The sequence below is a fragment of the Malurus melanocephalus genome, unplaced genomic scaffold, assembly GCF_030028575.1.
Source record: "Malurus melanocephalus ecotype Western Australia unplaced genomic scaffold, MMel_1.1 scaffold_43, whole genome shotgun sequence".
NCBI lineage: Eukaryota > Metazoa > Chordata > Aves > Passeriformes > Maluridae > Malurus > Malurus melanocephalus.
Genome location: NW_026623275.1, coordinates 1454373 through 1474832, shown reverse-complemented (window position 1 = coordinate 1474832; position 20460 = coordinate 1454373). Strand labels below are relative to the sequence as shown.

Genomic DNA, 20460 nt, shown 5'->3' with positions numbered 1-20460 from the left:
TGCACATCTGAATCATCATTTAAGGTAGTCAGCAGAAATAGGGAATACAATGTTAATTAAACTTGATTGATACCTGGAAACTTTAGATTAATCCCTAAGGCCTAGAACTTGTTGATTTTTTTACCCATGTTTTTAGGATCATTTTATGACTTCTTACACAGACGTCAGGAGTACACAAAGCCATCTTGGTGTTTTACCCACAGCTCCTTAATATAAGAGCCATGAAGACAGTCCTCAGCCTGTGTGTTTTCTAAGATGGTGCTGCAGTGCTTCTTTAATGTCTACGTTCATATGCCTTCATTTTGCACAGCTATGAAGAGATACTTGTATTTGTGTATTGATTGCATTCCAGTGTTTCTGCCCATTTTGATTTAAYCATATGTGAAGCTCAGAGGAAAATTTGCTAAAACTATAATACAGTCTTAAACCCTGCATATATATGTAAATCTGGTAAACACAGAGCCTTTTTTGCCCTGGTCAAGGGCTGTTGATGTTGCCATAGACTATGGATTGTTTGCTCCCAGGTGTGTTGCACTGTCATTTGCATCCTTCTTACCTTGTAAATGAGTAAACAAGTTTAGTAAGTTACAAGAAATGGGTTAAGAAAGAAAATTATTGAGGTGTTCTAATACTGATGTCCTCAAGGCTGTTAAAGCAATGTGTTGCAAGTTCTTGAGCACAGTCTTTCTGGTGGATAATAAATTCATTTTATAGACTTAATTATGTATTTCAGTGTGGCTTATTTCATTGYGTTATAGGCTTCTTCAGGTTACTTCCACTTAAGCCTCTCTGGCCAATTTACTTTTATGTGATTGGGCCGTAGGTGAAGAAATATATAAGCTTATTATCCTGTGATAAAAATATTTTATCKTCTTATTGACCTTAGTGAGGTCATTATTATGCTAGTTATGCCTGTATCATATTGAATATATTAAGAAAAATACCAGAAGTGTCATGAACACAYAAACAAAAATTTCGGCTTCAATAAACATTCCAAGGCAAGTAGTGTATCAGAGGAGAAAGTGAATTCTTTGTATGTATTTACAGAGGTAAATAGTTTTTGAGAGCAAGTTGCACTGTGTGTTGTTGATTGTTTAATCTTTTTCTTTTTCTAGTTGTCCGTACTTGTCAGAGAAGATTACGCCTGCTATACCTGCAATCGGTGGGATTCTTTTCTTTTTCGTGATGGGGACCCTGCTGCGTACTAGTTTCAGTGATCCTGGTGTCCTCCCCCGYGCAACACCAGATGAGGCAGCAGATCTAGAGAGACAAATAGGTAACACTGAAGGTCTGTTGTCTCTTCGCTTTCCTCCCGAGGGTGCATGTACTGTGTGAAGGCAGTGTGCTGCTCTGCTCATGGGAGGAGTTAATCCTGTCTTGCCACTGTGATTGTTCTGGCAYTGTCATGTCTGATGACATTGCAGTGATTCCTGTGGAAGGATGATTGGTCAGTTCTTCACCAAGAAAGTAAACACAATCCTGGCCTTTTAGAGTGATAGTAATTACTGTGAATACTTTCCAACAAGTCTGGTAGAAATCTCCCTGTAGTACACAAAAGAATACTTTTTCAAGTGTTATTGGCAAGAAAGCTGATGCTCTAAAAGTTAATTGTGCATTTTAAAAATAGTGTATCTTCTGAGTTTAACTGAATTTAATTACATTATTTTTATTGCAAAAAATTCAGATACGTCTCTGTGTTAATATACAGTAAAAATGTTACTATTTTTACTTTGTGTAAAGGCGGCATAATTAAAGTTGAGAGCTAGATTTTAATCATTCTCACTTAGCAAGAGCATTGTTAACTAAATTCTGTAAGTGGGACTTCTACAGCTACCAATATGTTGAATAGCTAAAATGCACTGCCTGGATAGCAAAACACMGGATGGATTTGCAGAGCTGCTTCATAAACAGTGGGTTTGTGTACTTAGTAAGCTACTCAGCCTAAATAAAGGCTACTGTATTTGCTTTGATATGATAGTCAATTGAAATCCCATTTTTCTGAAGCAGTTTCAGAGAATGTTCACTTATATAATTGAAAAGATGGGTAACAAGTCAATGAAGCACAGGAGAAATACCTGCAGCATCCCTGATATTTAATACTATTGTACAGTCTTAGGCTTTTTATGATCGAAGTATTAAAATTTTTGCTATTCATCTGAATTTCAAAAGGGCATAAAAACATGAGAAAATGTCATGAAGCATTCATTTAGCACCTTTTCCTAACCAGTGTTATTATTTACTTTTATTGATCTCCTTCAAGGAATTCTTTACCTAGAATAAGGTATCAGGTTTAATTCAAAACACAGACRCAGGTTCCTGTTCAAGGAATTGCTTATTTGCCCTGTGTTCACAGAAACACTGATCTATGTCAGGAAATAAATTATTTCAAATAGGCGGCYCATGACAATAATTTTATGTTGTCATCTGTGAAAGTTTAGGTGAAATGCAAAATTCAAAATGCGAATTGGGTACTAGAAAGGAGAGACAAATGCTCCCATGTGCAACTATTTCAGAACTTGTGTTTACAAATTATAATTTTTTTTAAATGGTATTGCGTACTTGCTTCACAGGTTCAGGCTGCTGAGCTGATCAAAGCCACTGTCTTTTCTTCAGCGATAGCAAAGGCAGTAGTCTTCAAAAAAAGGCCAGTGGAATACTGAAGCAAGGAATTACATTGCCAGCAAATGTGGAATTCCCAAGCATGAGGGCTTATGGCAAGTCTAATAGAGGAACAAGCTAGGTAGCTATAAAGAAATCATTCTTCCCTAAAATTGTCATTCTGGATTCAACGATGGAAATGGAAAGAAACATTTTTGTATTGTTACAATGTATTTTTTAATATGCCCTTGAAAGGTGTATCCTAGTGGAGTGTTATTTGCATAGCAGAAAAAGTTGAGCGGCTCTCGMAGTCGAAAAGAAAACCAGATGCTCCAAAGCTATCAGGTTGGATTGCCTTATAACTTGCTGAACCTTTCACCTTCAGGTGCCTTCTAAAGATGGGCTGCAAGGTTAAMAGTAATTTGTTTCTAGACAAGAAGTTCCTCAGATAACTCACCTAAAAATAATCCCTTTACCTTTAGTGTCTTTTCTAAAATGTGTGTAGGTAATCTGTCCTATCTGTGGCTTTTACTTTCTTCAAATCATTCATAGATACTTGAGTCTTACCCTGCCCTATTTGTCTCTTTGGGAAGCAGCCTCCCAGAAATTTTCACAGATGTACTGGGAAATAGTTGTATCCCAAGATAAGGAATTCTGATTTAAGAGTGCTAYTTTGAAATTCCCTTATAACTTACCAACTTCATTTTTTTACATAAGAAAACATAAAATAGGATGAGCTGATTAGGGAGAATGGTTCTCAAAATAAGACCTAAAGAAGCTGACAGTACTTCAGTCTTTTGGGTGACTTTCTGGAGACAGGGTGGTCATGGTGAGAGTGAAAAATGTTTCCACGTAGGCCATCAGCCTTTTTCAGGTGAAGACGGGGAACTAGCAGAGCTGTGATGCTGCTATTTCCCCCCYGCTCCAGGGTGCAGGAATGGAAAGCAGTTATTTCTTGAGAATTCATTCTGTTCATAGAAAAACAGAAAGTGAAAAGAACTGAAAAAAAAAARGAAATTATCCAAAMAGCAAAAGGAATTTCTGTTAATTCAAAAACACTGTATTAAATGCAGATCATCAAACTATCCTCACACAGAGGAAGGTTGAAAAGTGTAGTARAGGCCATTCTGACTGTTTTGGATTGTAGTGGAAAAGATACTAGTGTCAGAAATGGAGATAGTTTTTAAAGGTCAGTATGAAGAGATGGCACAAGTATATTGGGAAAGGCAAAAGGATAATTAAGCCAGTTATAGTCAGCAAGGAAGGGTAGAAGACAATAGGACAGGTTCTGTTAGAGGTCAGAGGAAGAAAGAAAAGCSGAAGGCATGCTGTGTAATTGGGAAATGAGAAATAGCAGAGAACAATCTGAAGGATTCAGCCCTACTTTGGTCTCAGAAGATAACTTGAATGTTTCTTGACAGCTGATAGAGCAGGTCGGGRAAGTAGTTGTAGTTTAAAAGTCTGTTAATCTACTACACTGTATCTTTATTGGGTTATCAAATGTTCTACTTTAATAGAAATCTGTCAATTCTATCACTAGAACATACTCTCTGGAAAGACATGGAATACACTGCCAAATGATCAAATTATAAGAATTGTGACTGTCAAGGGTTGGGGTTTATGGCTATTTTATGGCTATTTAAGTCTCAAAACAAGCAACAAAGAATTTCAGGAGCAAATCAAGTGTAACCAAGCTGATGTCCTTCTTTGAAAGAGTAACTATCTTAGTGGGAAAGAAGATGTGCCTAATTTTTCACTCTAATTAAACTCTTGATAGTGTCCTGCATAGGATTCTTTTTATATAAGTTTTGGAAATAAGCTCTAGATGAAATTGCCATGGTCAATGAGCACCTTTTCAAAAAGACACTCCAGTGGCAGTAGGACGTTTCAGAAAAAGATTGTGGACTCAGGAGGAATATGCTTGACTCTGAAGTTCATGCTGAGATGGAGAAATTTGCAATCACTGGGTTTGATTTTTTAAGAAATATATTTAAATTAGATTTAATAGCTGTTGTAGATTAGTAGCTGTAAATAATAGGGAAAAAACAAACCCACAAAGTGTATGAATGCAAGTGGAAACCAAATACTAAGGAAAGGGGTCTAAGTGATGAATGGTGCAGGAAGAGGAGACCTTAGTATTGTCTCCAAGCAGATTGAGTTAGCATTTTGGTATGACAAAAAGGGGAAATCCTTTTGGGAACATTTTAGAAGAAGAGTAATTACATGAACCAGAAGTGACACTCTGTGATACCCAGTGGTGATAAGGGCTCAGTTCACTGCCTGGTTTTCCACAACATATGCAGAAACTCAAGAGAAAGACAGCTAAACAGACCTAGAAAACTGGACCTATGAGAATATTTAATACATACATGCATGTCTTTGGCCTAAGAGAGAGGAGGGGCAAAAGTCTTAAAATATTCTAGTGTTTTTGATTTTTCATATAGCATAATAGAATAAARGCAACTAGATGCGTAGGTCTTATATAATGTAAAATAACTGAAGATAACTTTATTTTCTGCAGAAATGTTATAATTTTACTGAAATGCAGCAGGAATTTTTCTTTTTCTAAATTCAACATTGACCTTACTGATGTACTATTTTTCCTTCAATTATAACTTTCATTAAAATTGAAAAGTCATTATTTCTAGGGGTACCCCAGCTGAAATTTAGTATTTTCATGGTGCATATAAGCATGGCTTCTGCAATCACACCAAATRTTATATTGAGAGAGGCTGTTTTTCCTATGGAAACATAAATGCTAGGAGCAGCCTAACTTTGTGTAGCCTCTTCGCAGTTATGATGTGTCTTTTAATAGTTAAGTTAATGTGAAGTCACTTCAAGTGGAAAAACGTAAACTTCTGGATAGGAAGGCTTAGGAGGATGACCAAATCCAGGAGAATGGGAGGATGACCAAATCCAGGAGAATGGGAGGATGACCAAATCCAGGAGAATGGGAGGATGACCAAATCCAGGAGAATGGGAGGATAACCAAATCCAGGAGAATGGGCTTGATAGATGGGAAAGCATTTGTTTTGTTGACATTTACAAGTTTAACAATTGTTCTGCAATATCAATATTGTTTGCATCGGGTAGGTGATGCAGGTAAGTGAAAAGATGGTCATGGTAATTTATCCTCCCAGCCTTAAAATGCTTTGGATTTTTCTTCAGGCCAACTGTCTTAAGTTAYGTATATCTTCCTAACTGAATCAGTACAACCAGCTCAGGCCAGTTCACAGCACAGTTTCTGCTTGCTTGCGTTCGTGTTTTCCAAGCCCTGAACTCTATGTATGAGCTACACCAGCACACCATCTCTGCAAATYGTTTATGTCTTGGCTGTCTAATTTACACTGATGCTCAAGACCACATTTGACACTTTCCCACAGTTCCTTGCCTGTCTTTCATTTGTTTCAAAATGTGCAATTTGATTTCATTATAGCCTTATAAATTAAATCTGCGCCACAGTGCAGGCATTTCATAGAACTAGCAATGGTCTGAACAAATACATACAATTTGTGGTTTTCACATTTTTCCTTCTTTCCAAAGGTAGGATACCAACTTCCTAGGCTTATAGTTGTACCTGATACTGCACACTTTAAATAACGTTCTTAAATATGGTGAAATTACTTTGTGTGTCAGCTAAGTCTTAGAAAGCTCTTCCTCTCTATGCTTCTTTCCCTCACCAAGTCCCTAAAGGTTACATTACTTTCTGGGAACAAGCATACCTTTCACATGAACTTTTAGACTCCAAGAAGATTATRGAACTCTAGTTTAAAAAAAATTATACATTATTTTCAGAAAAARACTAAGGCAGCAAGTCTTTAAAGTCAGGAGCAGTATGTGGTCAATATCTCTTGTTGGCTATCAGATGAAAAACTATGTGAAGAATGCAGTTAGAAGCTGATGGTTTCAGTCTAAGCCAGGTTCCCATGTTGTTTGTCCCTGAGATTACTGTCTGGAAACCAGAGCATTTTATTAAAGTTCTCTCCAGGAAATAAATTTCTCTTTTCTCTTGTAGCCATGTTGTTAAGCATGTAGCTTAAATTTAAGTGGTTAAACACAGAGGAAGACATTTCTTAGAGGTTTGCATTTTTTGGAGGGCTTTGTTTTGATTTGGTTGGGKKTTTTTTTCTATTTTTCTATTTTTTCAGATGTTATAGGTTGTACATAAAGATTTTTTTCATTACATTTTCATTTAGTCCTCAGGAAATATTACAATTATTTCAATTTACTTGTCCAACAATATTGTTTGAAGACTGAAATTGTGTCTTTTTAAAGTTGTCRGTAAACTTTGCATGATATGGTTGTGAAGCTTGTATAAAGACAATGTGTAGGGATGCCTTCCAGAGGCTGTTTGTCTTAGGTTCTTAGGAACATTGACCAAAACAGCCAATCTTTTCCGAGCAGGAGAATCCTAGTGATATGTATACAAACATGCAGCTGCTGTTTTTCATCAGCATCACCCATTTGTTTGCAGCATAATAAATTGAGAAATCTAAGTGGAGTTTGTTGTTACATTAGAAGGTTGTTAGGCTATGCTGTATCTGCATTAAATAATTGGAATATCTTTCTTGGAGCAGTTTAGGTCTCTTGGTCCTGCAAGGACATGGATTGCACATATGGGGATTTTGTAATAGGTTAATAAAAATACTGGAGCCCCATCTAGTGCATGAACAGTTAACCTTGTTAGAGATGTTACAAGATGTGCTAGGACAGAGAGGATRGATGGCAATCCCATAGAGGGCAAATTGTAATCTTTTTCTCAAAGAAGTTACGTTACTACATCAGTAATAGATTGGATGAGAAAAATGTAGTAGTGGTCAAACGCAGTTGTTTGAGGAAGATGGTTCYGTAAAGGTCAATCTTGCTGTGCCTCAAAGAGCCCTTGTGTATTGGAAGATTTAACTGTTAGACCCYGAGTGTGAGCAGTTGAATCAAAGGTGAGTTGCAGTCTGAAAATTCTCTGTGAGACCAGGGCATGTTTAGCACATTTAGGTTTGATAAAATCGTATTAAATCCAAGCACATTTGACCTTGCTCTACGGCTTGGTTCCAGGAAAAAGATGTTAGTAAACAGAWAGACTGGAACATTCAGGTTTGATTATGCAATTTAGGATTCTGAGTAAAATTCTCAGTCTGTGGAAAGTCAGCAAGACTGTTTACATTGATTTCATTTGCATCAGCTTTCACCCTTGGATTTTAAGATTAGTTTGCCTTGGAGAGCTAGGATTTGCTGTCTCTATGAACTTCCTTACAAATGTTTGGGAGGAAATCCTCTTAGAAGACCAGTGTTGTAAGTATAACAGGCTGGACAGTAGTCTCACTTTTCCACCAGAGAAGACAGAAGTTGCCTTTGTGATTCTGCCAGAGCCCATTTAAAAACAATTGCAGTGCACTTTCTGAACTTCTTGAAAGGGAAGGAAAATATTGGGTTTAGTTGATGTATATTTTGTAAAATAAATGTTTATCTAGTAAAAAGAGCACTTTTTTTCTAAACAATTCTCCTCGACCTGTTTAAGTAATTTTCTTTCAATGATTATATACTCAAGAATAATAYGATTTTGTAAAAGAAAAAAATCTGAATTATTACTATTAATTTAGGAAAKTCAATGCATCGTCATTTCTAGCAGTATGGATAGCTACAATTAGATGAAATTCAGGCTTTATTAATATTTTTTATAACTATGCACCTAAATTTTATTATCAAATTAAAATCTTTGGTTTTTTAAAGAATGTGCCATGCCAGCCATGTGTTAAATGCCTTATTTTTAAAAAATCAAACTCATTAGGGCTAATGACTTCTATTTATGTTCACAGTGTCAGTCTTATCTTGACCAAACTATGGTCAGAAATGAGTGTAACAGTATGTTCTGTAATGCCCAAGGATTTCTGGAGGATATGTGACCGTTACAAGGCTGTTGGCTATAGTCACCAGAAGCTTTTTAATGTAATGTGAATTACAAGAAATTCTTCCCTGTCTTTTGGATTTAGGAAACATCCATGTCTCTCTAGAGCTTTAAATAGTATAAGCACAGTTGTGCTGTGCCTTCCAAAGAATGTCTTTGCAGCTTATACACTGAAATACAGTAGTGGCTTGTAATACAATGCTTATTTGATCAAAAATACTATGTCACATAGTATTGGCCTTGAGGTCAAAATTGGCACAATTGATAGTATGGGAACCACACAGTAATCCATGCTTCCACATGCAGATTATTGGACCTGGCCAAGCGTCACAAGCACATTACAGGAATTTGTTTAGACCTAACACAAGTGAATTTCTATACCTCATCAGGTTGTAGGAGGCTGCTTCTAAGCAGCTGAGTCTTCAGTACTCACCACTTCATTCTCATAATGGATGTTGAGGAACTTCATACCCAGATTCCATCCATTTCTGCTATTGCACCCTTCCTTTCATCCTCTTATCCATGAGAGTTTTCTCAAGTCTGGTTGTTTCAATGGTCAAGTTTACAGTAGTGTCCCACAAAGACTGTTACTGATGGGTATTTATGGAGTGGGTGAGCATGCGGCAGATGAGAATGCCTTAAGCTGGATTTGCTGCCAAATCAGCACACTGTGTGATTCCGCTTTTACTAGCACAGCTGTGCTGTTGTCAGTTTGAATACCTAGCTAGGTGGGAAGCTTTCTTGTTGCCCTCTTGGAAAACAMGTAGTTTGTAGGCTGTGTAATTGGCAGAAATTGAAATTGGTTGTGATATTTCTAACTGTTTGAGCTCAAATACAAGTCATAGATCTTTTAGTAACAAGTCCCATGTGAAAGGGGAGAGACAGCTTTAGATGCAGTTTTTCAAGTGACTTGACTGTGGCTTTGAAATGTATCTTCTTTCATGTATTGGAAAATACTTTATTTTACTTTCCTCTTGCCGTAGCTGTTCTGTTATTCAAGTATAATAAATTTAGGGGCTTTATTTCACTTCTGTGGTTTATTTGATTGTGATTACGCAAGAACAGATAAACCTAGAAAGGCACCACTTTTACTTGTTGAGCTTCCAGAGTAAAGCTCAGCTTGGGTCCAGTTGAGCTTTAATGATTTAGCCCAGTCAGTCTTTTAATTACTGGGAAAATTATTGGTAATATCCTAAAATAAAATGAAAGTAAACTRAGAAACAAAACCCAAACCACTTGTATCAAATGAGGTAGTTGGAAACTGGTTTTGTGCMACAAACTTCTACTTGTGTAGAAGTTCAGTGGGAATTGTGTTTTCAAACTTCTAAATAGCAAAAATTGTAAAATACCGTTTTGAGTGTCTCCGTTGTATCACAGCATGCAAGAGATCCCTAATACACCAGGCTCAAATGACAGAGCTGCTGTTCCTTAAGTAAATGTGCAGATTCTATATTAGATTGTAGAATTTCTGCAGCACTTCTAGAGAGTCTTTTRTTATTACAGGAATTTTTAAAAATTTAGGAATATTCTAAAGGTAACTTTTCTAAGTTTTGCTATCCTGTATGTATCCTTCCTTATCAGAAGTCATGGTTGTCATTAATATRTCATCTATGAATATTAGGGGGCAGGAGACTGTAGGAGTTTTGGGATCAAGGTCATTGTCAGCATTTGAGAATTGGGTTTGGATAGTTTCTTTGATTCAAATTGATTGCCTGTGGATATTATTTGTAATGAAATACCTCTTTGTTGCATATTACTCTAGGAGAATTAGAAAGGGGGAAATTGTTTATTTTATATATGTTATTATAAATTTGAAATTTGCTATAGATTGCCGTCAAGGACAGTTCTGTGCATACATCATAGCTCATGTGAAACATTTAAYGTCTTGTATTTTCATGTTTAGATATAGCAAATGGCTCCAGTTCAGGAGGATATCGCCCCCCTCCCAGAACAAAAGAAGTGATCATCAATGGACAGACAGTGAAACTAAAATATTGTTTTACATGCAAGATTTTCCGCCCACCTCGTGCCTCACATTGCAGCCTTTGTGATAACTGCGTAGGTGAGTAAAAAAAGATATGACATATGTTCAATTTAGTAGGTTATATATTGTTATGAATACTTTTTATAGGAGGCACAGAAAAATCTTAGTGACAAAATTACTCATGAGATGACTTGCTCTGTTCATCTTTCTTTCCTGCAAAATCTGTTAAATGTTAAGAATTTTAGAGGAGACAGGAAAGGAGACTTGGCCTTGCAGATGTTGCTAATCTAAGAAGGAAGAATCTCTTCTGATGCATACACCTTTCCTGACCTGCCTTAAAGACCAAGAACATGCTCAACTCAAATAGGGTCGCATACAATGTGCGATGACCTTTCCAAGSTTTTCGGGAGTCTCAGAATTGTTTCCTTACTAAATAGAGGGCAAGGAGCTGCTTCTCCAGATTATTAGTAACTAACTGTAAGGCATGGTTCAAATGGTTAGGGCTGTGTGACCAAAATACACACTGTAGGTGATTCTTACCTTTGAGCAGTTTTATGACTAGAAACACTAAAGTCAGATTCCATAAGAAATTACTGGGCAAACATGCTATTTTGAGAATATTAGATATTGTCAGGACCTAAGCGTATTTTATAATGATAGGGTGGCTTTTTTCCTCTCTGAACATCTTGTCCTTTTTCATTACCATTTCCTATGGAGGTCAGACAAGGTGATTAAGATATGCTTGGATTTAAAAGCAAACCAAAAAACCCCTACCAATCAAATCTGAGYGGCTTCCAGTTAATTAGATCACATTTGGAGTTTAGTGCAGTTGATTAGCACACTGTTGAGCCTGTATCTTATGCATTCAAGAAAATAATGTAGAAAGATGTCTCCAGCTGAGAAATGTAATTGCAGCATTCAGCAATGATATTTTTAGATATAAAGCAGTCATTGGAAGAATTGGAGCTTTATGTTTAAATGATACTCATTTAGGGAGTATACTTATATCAAAGTGAAAAGCTTATTAGCCTTTTGGCCTTATAGAATTGATTGGTATCTGTAGATGGTTCCTTCAGTAAATAAATCTTTCTGATGTGTTAGAATTTTGTAAGTGTTACAAAAGCTACTGAGTTTGCTTTTATTGAGCCAGTAGGGATGTTTATGAATTGCAGTTGGCACATTTTTCAGAAAAATATTTTAGCAAACGTATAACCTGAACGTTAGTGTTGTGATACTGCTCAGCAGACTTGATAATAGGTAAATACAGTTGTTGACCAGTGCAATAAATAAAAGTTGAATRGCTGTTGTCTTTTCCAAGAGAGCAAAAATAAGAGCAACTTCCCCTGTACAGCCTGAAGCTTATTTTAAAATAATGTTTTGTTTTTTTAATACATTGTTATGAAGGATTTTTTTATAGGTTGTTCTGTAACCTGTGTCCTTTTCATACCACACGTGGAAAACCTATTCTGTGAAACATACAGTTAGAGATGGCAGGGAAACAGCTTATACAGTCTTCTGATTATGTTTGTGATGAAACAACAGATGTGACTTATTATGAATATTTATCAKAAAAGAGTCTGAGCAAATGATTTACATAACTGAGACATCTTTTCTGCTCGTAAGATAGGTATGGTGATTGTAATTTCCTCTTGCACAATTATTTTTTTTAAGTAACTGAATGAATTTGCTGTGGTTTTTCTCCTCAGTGTTTATAATAGGAATTATAATAAACTGACTTTCTCAGGGTAYATTGTGTAGTAGCTTTGTTTCTTGATTAGATACAGTTGTTTGTCATATAGGTATTCAGGTGTATTGAATGCAAAAAAGTGAAATCCACAAGTACCTGCCACTAATTTTCTATGAAGAATAGGTGTAAATAAATTGGAAATTGGATAGTTGATGTACTTGTGGAAATGTAACAATCTAAGAGTGTACACTTAATCAGAGTGTGTTATGCAGTGTCCCACCACTGTGAAGTTAAGAATGTCTATATGATGATGCTTTTATTTAGTTTGTGAATAAATCTTATAATAGCAATGAGAGTTCTTATGTCACTGTCATTTGTTTTAGTTCCTTACTAATGTAACTAAACCTATCCACAAATAGTCCTACTTCACAGACATATGGATAGTTAAGTAACTTATGCTATTTAAACATAACATGATATTTAAGCAGCTCACTACCAATATGGCCATGCATTCCTTTTTACTGCATAGTTTCCAAAGATTTTTCTGCATAGTTACAAACTAGCTACAGAGACTGTGTGGTACAGGAATGGAGTCTGTCTTCAAACAGCACTTGCTCAGAAAAAAAGAGTATGCTACTTTTACCTCAAGGTGTGTTATGATAACTTGGCAAATGAATGCAGTGTGAAAGAGAGTTCCTTCATTCTGTGTTTTCTGTTGATGTTTTTTTATTCTGTAACAAATCTATTGCAGAATTTAAAATATGTAAGTACATACAAAAACTTACTCTGTTTTTTGCTGTCTAGTTGTTTAGTAGGCATGTCTGTTACCTGATCTTGTTTGATTTTTTTTTATCACTATTTTTCATACATGTCTATGTGGTACTTGTAGAAAAAAAATAACAAAAAATAGCTTAAGAAAAAGAAAATAGCTAATTTGAGTTATAGCCATGGTAATATTTCAAACTCCTTTAGTTCTGCAGTATTTTTCCTTATAGTATCCAGAAAAATCTGTGTTTTCATAGAAATGTTTGTTCCATTTATATAATACCTTAAAAAATTGATTGAATAAGTGTTCCCTGAAGCACATACCTTGGGTGTATTCTTGATTTGCTTTCTTTACTGCCTCTGTGAATGYCAGTTGGAAGTTAGCCCCTCAAGGGTTTTGTGTACCATTATGTTGCTTAAGAATTACAAAAGAATTAAACAYAATGTGCATCTAAACACAAGAGATAAAGATTTTAAGAAAAAAGTAACCAAACCAAACATAAATTCTGAGCTCAAGCTAGTTATTGCTGTGTTTTGACRAGAGGTTTTGATTGCAAAGGGGTTTTGATTTTTTGTAATGCTAGAAAGAAGGCAGTGTTTGAACCTGCTTCTGAAACAACCAAATGGCTTCTTTTTAATTTATTTTTGGTCATTGCAACAGCAACTGTGTAATATCCTTTCTTTGTTTGGTTTTAATAAACAATTTTTATTTCATATGATTTCTGTAGTAAAAGCTGACCAAGAAGCAGGTGGCTATATATTATCAATATGGGGAAATAATTACCAGTGTGTTCTGGGGAGAAGCTTTTTGYTGTGGTTACTCCAGATACCACCATTTTCCAGCCTGAAGAAAACAGATTACTTCAAAAGCAGGCTGAGAGGTGGCATTGTAGCAGTTTGGCTTTAATAACAGAGACAATGTGTCAGAGAGTGTTTTCCTCAGGACTTTGTAGTCCTTCATAATCAGTGTGTTTTTACCTGATGTCAGAACTTTGGTTTGCTTGGTTTTAACTCTATTCTGTAGCACTCTTTCTTCATTACCTTATTATTTCCTTTCTTGCCTTCAGTTCCTTTTCATGGCCCTTGCTTATTTCTTTCCTTACATTTCCTGCAGTGAATAGAGAACAATTTTCACTTCATTTTGAACCTGTTAGACCTTAGCTCCAGTTGTCTTGAAATGACTCTTTTGCTGAACAGTTAAAAGCACAAAGTTGGCTACTATGACCTTTTTTTTTTTTTTCTTTCCTCCTTTTCTTATGTATTTTTCCCAGTTTTTACAGGTGAAAAATGGCTTGGACTCTTTTTGTTTGGCTGCCCCAAAAAGATAGAACAAGAAGCTGCCAAATGGAGTACACACCAGCACTTACAGAAGTGATACATTATTTAAGATTGTGCCATTTGTACAATTAGATGCACTTTGGAAACTCAGGGAGCATGGCATGTGTGTCAGGGTTTCTAAATCTTAAGCCAAAGGACTGCAAAATATGTCAGAAAGTCTCTTTAAAAAAKATACTCTTATTACAGATTACTTGAGAGGTTGTGGCTTATGCATTGGTCTGTGTATGAAARAATGCACAGATGATCAGAACATCTGACTGTAAATGATGTTGTAAACATTGAGGTGTCAGAGTAAAAATTTTTAAAGAGAAATTACCAGTTAAAAAAATTAGGAACCTACAAAAATAAACACTTAGTGACATTTGGTGCAATAATAATTTGCAAAAGTTTAAAAACTCAAATTCTGGTAAAAGATAGCAACAGAATTGTGTAAAAAAAAAAGTGCTTTCCTCTAGAAAAGATAGAAACAAATCCATAAACTTTGTGGATGCTGTTACTTGGTAAGGGTACTGTGCTTCCTCTAGGCACAAATTTGGAATTTTAAAATCTCTGCCTGCACAGTTGTGTGTGTGTCAGGCACTCATCTGGGTATGCCAGAGTATATGTACTCGAATGAGTATGTAAAGAGAGATTGTTATCCAGTGAGGTCCTTCACTGTGCCCTCTTTGTACCTCTCAAAGAGCARCCATTCTAAAGTGCTGCTGCTGCCTTTGAAAATGTCACCATTAATGTGCATGCAGTCAAAGGAATTTGTTAATTAGTCAACATTTAATATTGGAGGGTGAAGTGAAGTGATCTATGTGACAATACAGTTTAATTACTATGAGCTATCCTAAGGCAGTGGCTGGATATTTTTCTAATAAATCAATTGCTGTTTTTATTTTGAAAATTAAGAATGTTTCTTTTCTTCTTGGAATAGCAATATTCTGCAACTATTGAAGTTGATTAGCATRCAAGAAGTTGACAATGCAACTTATTTTCTTGAAACCCCACCCAAATAGTTTAGCTGTCTGGAACAGTTTTAACAGTCATGAAAGTGAAATACATGTTAAGTAGCCCTTATGTTTGTTTTTCTGATTGATTTTTTGTTATAGCTATCCATGCACATTGTTAATTTATTTCATTAATAGAGGCCCATCTTTCCTAGCATTATATTGCTGTTTCAGTTTGCATCGCCTTGTATAGATTAGTGACCAGAATGTAATTTCGAGTAAACTTTTGGTAAGTATTTCCCAAATGTAAACCTGAGGCCAGAAGAGTCTTTCTTTCTGTTTGGTTTTCATGGGGTGTTTTGATTTGGAATCAGTGTACAAAAGTGCTGAAGCCCAGTGATTTAAAGGATCCATTGTGCATTGTCCTCAACAGATGTTCTAAAATAACATCAGCATGCACAGAAATGTAAATTGCAATTGGTCTTTTGTTATTCACTGCTTTTTCTGTATAAATTTATGCTCAGATTTCATTCTACAAAAGTAACAGCAARGACATTATCAGGTCAGTGACAGTCAGACAGGTGAATGGTGTGTAAGTTAAATTGATCSAAGTATTTGATTGCTGTTGCCAATTAATGGCAAATCCCATCAGTGGGGCTGTTTTTTTAATATTAYTAAATAAATTCTTCTCTTAGGAGTCATGATTTTAGGTGGTGAAAACTGAACATCCAAGCTAAGGATAGTTTTTATTAATATGCTGTAAATATTGGATAGACTTTTTTTGTTATTTTAAAGTGTCAGATATTTTCAACTGACTGTGAAGGACTTAATGCAGTGGTTGTATTTGCTTTTGTGCATGTGTGCATCACTTTCAGCTGTTGGGATTGGACTGCTGTATCTTAGAAGAAAATAAATACTCTTAGTAATAAAAGATATATGGACTTCTAAAAACCTCATTTGTTTTCTTAAACATTTCAAGGGCAATCAAATTCTGAAAGTACAGTTTGTCATACCAAATGTGAAGTCAAGAAGCTTGAATAGCTGTGGTCATATCATGACGTCATAGTCCTTCAAAAAGGTTTAATTGTCATCATTATAAATATGCGCAGATGTGTCAGTCTCTCTACATAATTACTCAGTGTGAGTCCTTGACAATGGACATTGTAGTCCTGTGTTATGCTACTGCTACTATCAAAAGTAATTTGGAGTRATCCTGGCCCAGTTGGTTGAGCTATAATGTGACTTCATGACTGATGCAGGATTGTATAGTGGGCTCTGGACTCTTTGCAGTCATGGGATGCATGTTTGCATGTATTAAATAAAAATGGTAACATTCAGTGAGTGCTTTAGGTTTGTGCATTTGCCTTACAATGCTTTAATTGCACAGGGTGGAAAAATTACCAAGTGAATTCTAACTTGTGCTCTCTGGCATCTCCTAGTAACATGACCTAGATATTTTTGCACCTGCCGACTTAGTTTCTTTGAGTCCTGCCTTCACATTAAGCTTTAGAAAACGTATGCTGGTGTGCAGTGATCTAGTTCAGCAAAGAAAAAARGAAGCAGTTCATAAATACTGCAAACTGAAGGGCCAGGCTGGCCTACAAATGTTCCATTTAAAAATGCTTTTGTGTTCCTTGTAAATTATAAGGCTTTCATTAAATGTTTTGAAAAAGGAAGGAAAGCTTTTGGGTCATTTTGTGCATGATTTCCTGGAGTGTAATGATTGAAAAATGGAAACAGAACATTTAAGGATTTAAGAGTCTACGTGCTGTGATATGGAAAAGTAGAGATTTGACTCTGGTTCTGAGCAGCAAGGAACAGCTTTGGTGTGGCTTCTGAAGGAAATTCTCCATCTATAAGACCATTGCTTAGTAAAATGGAAAATGTTCTCTGTTTTTATCTGAGATATCCAACAGTTAATGTTTCTTAAGCAAGTTTTAAATGTAAACGTTTCAGGTAACATGTTTTTCWGTCATCCAGTTAGCATAGATTATTAGGTGAGTGTTAATCAGCCCACTTAGGTGAGTGTTAATGAGACCACTGAGTCATGCTGACAGCTTGCTGTTTCCGAAGGGATTTGAATGCCATCCTCTTCTTTTTTTTATCCCTGATTTCCATTATTCTCTTCTTTGTGCCTGTTCACATAGCCTTTGGTAACACAGCCATTGATAAGTCAGTTTTTCCCACTAATCAGTGAGCAAAATAATTCCTTTTTTTCCTTCCCTGCCAGTTCAGGGAACTGACCTGAGTCATCTTCAGCTTACACAATGAAAGAAGGAAGTGGAATGAAGTGSCAGGAAAGGCAGCATATGACCATCTCTTTCACTGCTGCTAAGCTTTTAGATTGCCTCAATTACCTTGTGAAGCCTCATCCTTTGGATTCAGTTATGGGGTTGCTGGCTATCCTCAGAAGTTATTGTCAAATTCAAAGGTGCTCATCACTTGGGAAAAAAGTAATGAAATAGGCATTGTTACAGTTTTACTGGCAGTTCTTGAAGTTTCTTACCTGTTTGATTTTCTGTGACTTTTACAGAAGCRTTTTTAATCTCCATTTACTTGTCTCCTCTTTTCATTGATGCTTTTCCTTATRAACGCTTAACAAAMTTTTKCAGTATTTTTTCATTTGCTTCAGGTTTTGTTCTCAGATCCTGAAAAATTAATCAAAACTGGATTTCTTCTGCAGTTGCAATAACTTAACCTGTAGAAAGGTTGGTGTTACAGCTAGGGTGAATTAACCCTTAGGTGCTTCTGAAAGTGTTATTTCATCCCTTCTCTGGCAGTATGTTCTGCCTTATACAGTTTTGATGTGTGACTGATGAGATGAACAAAAGCTGTGGTTTTAAGTTCAGCTGGCGCAATGTCAGCCTGCTCCCTGCAGGGTAAAATGAACACCTGTCTTGGCCTAAGAATGGAGAGCCATCAACAAACAGCCAAAAGACTGTTCACAAGACTGTTGAAAGGTAGAAACTGGGCATCTGTTCTAGCAGTARTTCTTCATTAGGTTGGTACAAGATACAGCTGTAACATCAAGAAGGCAAATATCTTGCTGCTTTTGCTTAAACTTGTGTGTAGGATGATTATCACAATGTTTCCATCCATAGGATGCTTCCTTCTTCCCTCATTAAGAGTTCTAATAACCTTTTATTAACAAAAGTTTGTATTACTAGTGTTTTGTCTGTGTTTGCCTCAAATATTTTTATGTTAACCTTGTCACAAATGTTTGTTTGAATACAGTAGTATGTTAGCTATCCAGAACTTCAGTTGTCATCTCTAAACACTCTGTTCTTCGTAACAAGAAGCTGCAGTTCTGTTTGCTCTGCTTTTTAAGTTTGCAAGGGCTAGAATTCCACTTTTTCTCAGCATGGGTAGTTTTGCATTTCTCAGTGAAATTAGATCTTAATTTTGCTGCCAGCATTGTCCAMGTCAAGTAGAGATGTTAGATAGAGCTTCCTTGACAAAATTATTGGTTATTCAATTGCCAGGCATCTGTAATGCTGGAGATGAACCTTAAGACATTGTGTTACTTCTTCATTAATGCTTATTAAGTCATGTCTTTTTCCAAGGAAGAGGATATAGCTCCAGATTTAATAGGTTTTATAATTCTTAACAGCATTAGAAGTTTCTGCTTAGCATGTGCCTCTTCATTCTGCCAGGGCTGTCAGTTTTCTCCTGCATTAATAACAAAGCAGAGAAGCTCATGAGCTGTAAGGCTGTTATCTTTAAATTGCATTTACATATTTGTATTTTGCTGCGTAGAATAATGTCTTACTTTTTAATATACCCTTTTGTGACACGTGTCACATGCCTTTCTGTTTTATGACTAAGAAATATGAGGCCAAATTTATATATCATCAGATTCATGTAAACCTTTTAACATGTCTCTTTTTTCATTAGAGTTGATTCCAGTGTAATACTGTGGTAGTGTTTTTCATATCTGGCCTTTTTGGTCCATTTCTCCCTTATAAACATCTTAGGTAGTTAGCTTTACAATGATTAGTAGGGTATTTATTGAGAAAGCAGAGCCTTTCAGTTCACCAGGAAAATTTGAAGATAGAAGTTGAAGAGGACAGACAAGTAGGTTAAAAACACCAAATCAGTCTTTAGTAAGGAGTGTGTGTATATATAGGAATGTGTGTTTATAGATAGAGGGGTTGTGTGTATGTGTGTGATTTCATTTGTCTGCATTTGTCTGAATCCACCAAATTGATGTCTGCATATACCTAAATGTTGTTTCATGGCTGGAAACTAAGCTTTATGTCAATATAATCTGTTTCCTCTTCTGTCAGCACAGAAGAGAATGAATCTGTATATACAGAATTCATCTTCCAAGACATGTAATGTATTGTTTCAGCAATAGGGTACAAAAGTACCCTAGGATTMTGCTCTTTAAAATGGCTCTGTAGCTTTGTTTCTTTTTGTTGTTGTTTGCTTATGTGTTTGTATGTATGAATGAATTTAAATGAACTAGAGTGTTTATCAGAATATGAGGGCTCATTCAGAAGCACAGATTTAAGGACAAGCACTTTTGAAATGCTATGTAAATTTGTTTTGGGAGTACACCTGTAGTGTGCTGAGAAAAGGTAGTATCACCTGCCCAGAGTGTTTAGTTCTTGGTATTCTTAGCAGTACTCAATCAAAGTATTTTGAAGCCTTATCCAAAGAAAGTTTAGTAACTTCACCTTGAATAGCCCCGTTAGAATTTGAAACAGATTTATGACAGAAGCATGTGGTCCAAACAGCTGTCATGCAAAACCATTTAAAAAAAACGCYTAAAGTCCAGTGAAGTCAGAAATCTGTTGTGTATGTTGTTTTGACTTTTTTTTTAATGAAGATAATACTAAATACATATTTCAAGGAAAACCTCTAATGCAGGTCTTTACCATAAATCCATAGCTAAAATAAACTGGTTTACTTGGTCAGATGTGCCTATTTAACACAGGGCTTAAAGAATTTCAGATTTATAGCTCGCCTTTCCTGTGGAATTACAAATAGTTTGATTAGTACGTCAGTGGAGGCATAAAAGTCACAGAAAACAAACCAGGATTTGGACACAGATCAGAGAGTGAAAGACAGAGTCAGCATGAATGCATCTGTCTTATGATCTTGGATTTGATTGAAAAAACCTTGAAGTTGTGTCAGCGTAATCTCTCCAAAGTAAARTTAGGAAATGCATGTTTCTTTCCTGGCAATAGCTCTGTTTCCATTATCCAGCTTACTGGGACATGGAGGGTGGATCCAGACTGCTTGGGGAAAA

General features: G+C 35.9%; 1 protein-coding gene across 4 annotated transcripts in view; it reads left to right on the top strand.

The window, feature by feature from the left end:
* The window catches only part of ZDHHC14 (zinc finger DHHC-type palmitoyltransferase 14), a 94224-nt gene that overhangs the window by 50785 nt on the left and 22979 nt on the right, over window positions 1-20460 (top strand). For 2 of the 4 annotated variants that reach the window (XM_057364857.1, XM_057364860.1), the window contains exons 2-3: window positions 1116-1288; window positions 10404-10562. In XM_057364857.1, the coding sequence (XP_057220840.1) occupies window positions 1116-1288; window positions 10404-10562 (332 nt within the window). The remainder of the gene's footprint in view (window positions 1-1115; window positions 1289-10403; window positions 10563-20460) is intronic. The other 2 variants (XM_057364858.1, XM_057364861.1) reach the window with 1 other exon arrangement.